The sequence below is a fragment of the Aphanomyces astaci genome (assembly GCF_000520075.1).
Source record: "Aphanomyces astaci strain APO3 unplaced genomic scaffold supercont1.94, whole genome shotgun sequence".
In the NCBI taxonomy this organism is placed as follows: Eukaryota; Oomycota; class Saprolegniomycetes; order Saprolegniales; family Verrucalvaceae; genus Aphanomyces; species Aphanomyces astaci.
This window is the reverse complement of record NW_009798357.1, coordinates 186135-192788: the sequence shown is the minus strand read 5'-3', so window position 1 is coordinate 192788 and position 6654 is coordinate 186135. Positions and strand designations below refer to the sequence as shown.

Genomic DNA, 6654 nt, shown 5'->3' with positions numbered 1-6654 from the left:
CCGGTTTGACTCACGATACCGGTAGTTTTCCAAAGTCCACACGGTGGCGCCGCTCGAGTCTTTGTCCTCGCCAAAGACAAAATGTCCTTGCGCACCACAGTGTGGTGGAGTGCACAAACGTCACCAGTATGGCACCACAAGTCCTTGTTACCCCACTCAATAGATGCACCTGGCGCTGCTTGGTTTCTTGCTCGAAATAAGGCTTCCACTGAGCCTTGGTTGCCCACGCCAGCAAGCAAGTTTTCACGGACTAGGGGTTGAGTGTCATACATCTAAATGGTGTCACCCTCCAGCGCAGCAGCTTGCAGTGAGTTGGAAGGGCAGTAGGCAGGAACAGGCACTTGGCAGGCAGAAGGAATAACTGGAAGTGAATTACTTCTGACTGGAAAGAACCAGCCAATCAAAACTAACTATGATTGATCACGACATCCAATGATGTTCCGTGACCAAATGTCTGCGCTGACTTCTACTCTGAGGAAAAGCCTCTAGAAGGCACAAAAACCTCCTACACAGCTAGCAGACGCTGCTACCTGACTGACAGGGCAGTGGGGATGTTCTCTATCAGAACAGGGTGTTCTGACTCAGTGCGCGGAATCGTGTGTTCATTGGCGTAATGGGTAGTGGGTCCTTCACATTGCTGCGTTTATCCACGACCACGTGCTGCAGCATGCCTTCAACAAAGCAGTCAATGCCTTAAAAGATACAATGCCCATTCGTCGTCGCTTATGTTCCTTGAACTAGCCCCAGGCGCTGGAGTTTGTCGCTGAGGCACCCGTGAAATTGCAACATGTTTTCGATGTTTGTATGGAGCATTTGACAATCCGTTGACGGCGACATGTACACAACTTGGGTATCCACAGGGGATTCGACATCACCCCAATCGCTGTCGAGTGCAGTCTCGACATCCATAGTTCTTCCTTCTAAGTCACGATGTTGTGTTTTGCACGTACTGTAGCAGCTATCGTTCCGTGGCACGTGAGACTAGCGCACTTGCACTGAAATGATGCGTGGTCGTTCGTAAGCATGTCATACGCGTACGTTACTTCTTCACCACTTTGCAGTGGACGTCGGCCGTGAATTCTAATGCGGATGGCGTCACTAACTTTCGACCGCTCCATTCGAGCATTGGGTGAGCAGGAGAGGTTAATGAATCGAGATACATTTCCCATACGGCACGCATCGATGAAACGATTCGGTGCTGCTTGGACTATGTACATCGCGTCGTCGCCACTTTCGCCGTGCTGTGCTCGGAGTCGTTCGTTCTTAATCCTTTCAATTAGCACTTTCTCCGACGTACTCGAGGAGGAGATCCGCATACACTGGGTCGACTATGTGCAATCTCCTTACACGTCCGTCGAGAGTCGTGAAGACTTCGAACCGAGGCCGAATCGCCGGTTGCAGTCTCTTGTTTCCACAGTCTCCTGGGACGGTACACACGGACTCGGAGCATTCCACGACGCACGTACGATTCTCGCAGTTGTCGCCACATTATTCTACATTGGTTTGTGATCAAATACGTTAGATCAACTTCGAGATCGTTATACCAAGTTCAAGTACGTACCGGTGCATGTGCATGGTGTTAATTCCCCCCACCGCTTGGAACATCAGTACACGCATTCGCTGATCTCTTCATAACCGTGGCCAACGTTGGGATTCACTGACAAGTCATGGCCCTTGCCGTCGCACAGGTCGATGCAGTTGTCATCCAGATCAAAGGTCTTCACTTCGCCGAGCGCTGAGGAGCTCAGATCGATGTTGGCGTCGCCTTGTCTACAATTGGGGAATACCATTTTGACTGAATCTTGACTCCATAGTAATGATGACGGGCTGCCCCATTGACCGCTTCATACTGGTCAATACAACTAGCAACCCAGCGACCATGGACTTCACGACGGCGAGATCACTACGCAAGCGCTCGATTTCACCACCCACCACGGATTGGACGGCGGTGACTTCTGCTCGCAATTGCAATACTTCATCATCCATGTCAGTGTCATGATAGAAGATGAGCTGTGAGGAGATTACATAAGCAAAGTACCTTCCATGTTGGAATCCCTGTTGACACTCGCCGCACCACTTTGTACATGGACTTGCGCTATGTCGGCGACAGTCGCTGCATCACTTTTCCCAGGGTCTTTCTCGCTGAAGCGTTGTTTCTTATTCGCACGGTACTTCTGTGTCTTTGACAATAATGACATGTCGTGACTGTGCAATAAAGACTGTACAGTATTAGTATTGATATTTGTATATAAGTATAATGCTAACCACGTACCTCGTTCTGGATTTCAATACGAGGGTTGTCTTTCGTTCCAAAACGATACAACGTGCTCATTGTTGCACATGGGCCTACAGTATCGTATCGGTTTGCGTGGACCTCGAGCGGACATCACGTGTGTTCTGGAGCGTTTGCTGTATCCGTAGAATACAAGTTGGGAGCCTGTTGCGTCTCAACTTGATGGACCTTGCGAAGTCCGATCCAAAGGCAAATCACAAAGTGAATTCCCCCCAGTGGCAAAAGTCACTGGGGCTTAACCCTAAGCTATTCAGACAGCTGCTGGACAGCCAATAATCTAACTAGCGAATACGATCGCACACAGGATATCCAACCTAATCGAACACTTGGATACCTTCTTGGGAGGGGTTCAGGGGTTCTGCGAATGGCAAATTCGCAACAATCCCTCTCAACGATTGCGTCACGGCCAACGCAGCTGCCATCGCCTTGACTTGGGGATCGGCCTTGTTTGAGCGCATGTAGCGCTTGAACTCAGTTGGGATGTCTTCCAACAAATTGGCCGCCGGCTCCCACGAGTCTTCAATTGCATGTAGGCCGCGCCAGCGCACACACACTTCAAAAGCGGCCATTCGATCGTTGTAGCGGCAGTCGAGGAACTGATCGACCACATGGCCGTCGGCGTTGTGCGCAATGTGGCGCAGCAGTTCTTCCGTCACATCCAAGGCGTCGTTGGCATAAAACTTGAGATGACTGCTGTGGGCTTCACGGACCACCCCCGTCACCAAATTTTGGATTTCAAAAATCCAGTCGGATGTTGTCTTGACGACTTGAGCTGGTCCACGCCATGTAACACTCAGCTTTGAGTGCGAAATCGACCACACGTGTATATAAAGCACAAAATCGTCCACATCGAACTGGGCCATTTCCGCACCTATTTTCTTCGATCTTCTTTCACGGTTTTCTGACGCTTTCTTGTCGCAGAGTCCAACACCGTCGCATGCATATTGTCTAAGGTGGCTTCCATCGCCACCATGTCATCATTTCGCCACGAGAGCAAGTCGTGTAACGTTGTAACTTTTGTCGCCGCCGGAAATAGAATGCGGTCCAAGGGCGACATCGCTCGGATACCCGTCATGGCAGTATTCGGTGCCACACCACCGAGTGTGTCGGACGGACTTTGGTTGAGGACTAACATCACCACTGGGACAATCAGCCGCCACTGGTCTGGCTGCATCAACCACTCGGACAGGAGTGCACGGAACGCCTTGAGGGTCGTTTTCATCGCACTTTAGATGGTTCCATTCGCCCACGGACATATGGCCGTGGTAAAATGATGATGTGCCAACTTGCGCGTTCGCTACGTAGGATTCCCACAACCACTTGAACTGGCTAAAATCATCCTTGGCCACAAGGATGTAGCCCCCCAATGAAGGATTTCATTGGGCTTTGTGGCATGCGCCGTTGCACCAAACGGGCGCAAAACATGACCACCCGTACTGGCACAATGCAAACAACGGCCCACAAAGTACGACACGTCCGAGGCAATGTCGGACCACCAAAATCGATCCACCAGGGTCTGCTTCGTCGCGTTAATCCCACGGTGTCCCCCACACCAAAATGCGCGACCACACACAACCGCATCTGCAGGTCACTGGCAGACGTCGGAATCCACACCGCTCCAGTGGCGGTCTTGAGCACCGGCACGTCGTTGTCGCCCACTTCCACCTGGTGTTCCACCAGGTCGGCGACAGGAAATTCTCCGTTTCCAACGGCTTGGACTTGAGTATCCACGATCTTGGCCAAGGTTGGCCAAATGAATTCGCCATTTCGCAACGGCGAAATCTGCAACGGCACGTGCACGATGGGGTATATAAGATTGGAATTTGTTCCCCATCGGGACAACAAATCCGCCCACACTTGACATCACCAGAGGTGTCATAAATGGTGTAATCGTACCCCATGAGTAGTAGCGCCCAGCGATCGAGTTTCGCTGCCGTGTACTTAGGGATCGCGGCGTTCACACTGGCCGGGTTGAAAATGAACTTGAGGTTTGCGTGGTCAGTGAACAACGCAAATCCACCGGGCTTGTGGAGCAGGTAGTCTGCACGCTTCAGACACTCCACAATCGAGAACGCCTCCTTCTCGACGATTGCCCATCGTTGCGCCGCGCCAGAAAATGTGCCGCTCAGAAACATCAGCGGCTCATGGTCTTGCGCGTCCAATTCACGATCCACCTGATCGTGAGGAATTTGAGTCACTACGCCGCCCCAATGCAAATCGCTGGCGTCGGCGAACACACAAATAAGCCGCTCCGGCTTTGGATGGGCGAGGGTCACCACATGGCCCAGGGCATCCTTGCAACTTGTGAGGCACGCTACATGCTCAGCGTTCCATCCCACGTCGGCCAACACAACTTTGGCCAACTTCTGTCGAGTGCGTCCACCAGCCGCCTTGTACACCGACTCCAGCAGATCGGTAATCGGCTGTACAATGACATTGTACTTCGGGATCGACATGCGCATCCAATTCATGGCACATATGAATTGCTGCCGATCTTGCCCGGTCACCGGCATCTTCAGATCTTGCAACACCTTGATGCGTTCCGGGTCGTGCTTGACTCCTTCGGACGACAATATTCGGCCACACCAGCGCGCTTCGGTTTCAAAGAACCGACACTTCTTCGGGTTCAGCTTGAGTCCGCGCGACTCACAGATGGCCAGGACGCGTTGGAGCGCGGCCAACAACCCCTCCTTGGATTTGTCGTAGCCCAACAAATCGTCCAACCAGATGAACAACGAGCGGTAGAGCTCGTCTTGGAACATTTCTTGAACCGACGATTGGCAGTACGCCACGCTGTCGGTACCCCCCATGAGCACTCGCGTCGGCGTGTACACGCCAGTGTCGGTCAGGAACGAAAACATTTCTTGCGACGCTTCGTCCAGCGCAAACTGCCAATAACCCTTTAAATAGTCGAGGGTAAAGAACACACTGGTACCTGCCAGGTGATCCAAAATCACCTCCAGCATCGGCATCGGCCAAATGATGCGCTCCGTCTGTGCGTTCACTGGACGGACGTCCTCAGTCATGCGAAAATCGTTCGCTTCGGGCTTCTTGACGATTAATGGTGCCGAGCACCATTTTGACTGGGGATTGCGGTAACATAACCCCGCCGCCTGTAGCTCTGCAACGTGCTTTGCCATAAAGTCCCGCTGCTCCTTCGAATAGCGGCGCGCCTTACACCGCACCGGTTCAGCGCCAGCCTTGAGCGTCACACGTAGCGGCACCACGTCCACCGGCGGATCTCGGCCCAACGAAAGCGAAAAACAGCGCCGTAGCGAAATCCTCGTCGCATCCCGCGGCACGACATTCGCTGACCTTGTCCTTCAGCTTCACGCGCACCACAGCTTGGTCGTTTTCTTTCGACCAATCAGGAGTCACTTGATGAAAACATGCTTGTTCTTCCTCGGGATACAGCGACGCTTCTTTATGCGATGATGGTAGTTTTTCCATCCCTTCGACCACCTTCATGGCGGCCATTAGCGGCGTGTCCTTGCCGCCCAACTGGTCCAGGTCGTACACGCTTTGCGCTCGCCGCGCACTCAGCAGCAACGAACGGGGACAATACCCGAGCTTCGCCATCACGTCGCGACTCACGATTAGGTCACCCAGGCCGTCTTGGAGTGGCGCCGCCGCCACCCAACACTTGAGGTTCGCGATCACCAGCGTTCCTTCGGCCGTTTCAAAGGTCAGACGTAACTTGACGTCACGGTCCACATCGAGCTTCATGCCTTCCATGAACCCGCCCAATTCCATCGCGTCGTCCAACTGTCGCACCGGCGACGTAAAATTGCCCGTTTCTTCCAGACGTGATAAAAACGTCGGCGACAACACTGATTGGTCAGCACCACTGTCGAGTAGTGTCGTCGCCTTGAGGCCATTGATGTCGCAATCCAAGGTGCGATGAGCGCGCGCTTCGACCACATCGTTCGCAGCCACGGCTGCGCCAATAAACTTGGTCTTCTTGCCGGTCGCGGCCACAGCAGCGACATGCGGTTTCTTGAACCGCTGGTCCAGGAGTCGCTGTGCTTCTCCGGGCTGGCACTTCGGGCACTTCAACACCTTGTGGTCTTCACTACCACACTTTAAACAACCCCTCGCATACGGGGCGTTTGTAGCGGTCATCGCCGGGGCTCTGGCTGGCGCCCCGCTAACCGCTTTCTTCGGTGGTAATTGGCGCCGTGGTTTTTCGCCATATTGCCGCGGCCGATTCGGCTCCGGCTTTGGATCCATCGCAACTAATTGCGACTCGAACAACATGAAGTTGTCCATTAGGGACACTAACCAGCGGCAGAACGACTTGACGTCGGACTTGTACGCCTTGTTAGCTTCCCGCGTCAACTGTCGCTCGACAGTTGCCTTCA

The 6654-nt window shown here is 53.2% G+C and overlaps 2 protein-coding genes across 2 annotated transcripts; both read right to left on the bottom strand.

Annotated features, from left to right (window-relative positions):
- Nucleotides 1–1604: 1604 nt before the first annotated feature.
- Nucleotides 1605–1790, bottom strand: H257_16922 (hypothetical protein; the record flags this gene model as incomplete). Its single annotated transcript, XM_009845535.1, has 1 exon — nucleotides 1605–1790. The coding sequence occupies one exon, from the start codon at nucleotides 1788–1790 to the stop codon at nucleotides 1605–1607; it is 186 nt and encodes a 61-aa protein (XP_009843837.1).
- An 817-nt stretch (nucleotides 1791–2607) lies between these two features.
- Nucleotides 2608–3156, bottom strand: H257_16921 (hypothetical protein; the record flags this gene model as incomplete). The annotated part of the gene is made up of 1 exon (XM_009845534.1): nucleotides 2608–3156. The coding sequence occupies one exon, from the start codon at nucleotides 3154–3156 to the stop codon at nucleotides 2608–2610; it is 549 nt and encodes a 182-aa protein (XP_009843836.1).
- Nucleotides 3157–6654: the final 3498 nt, after the last annotated feature.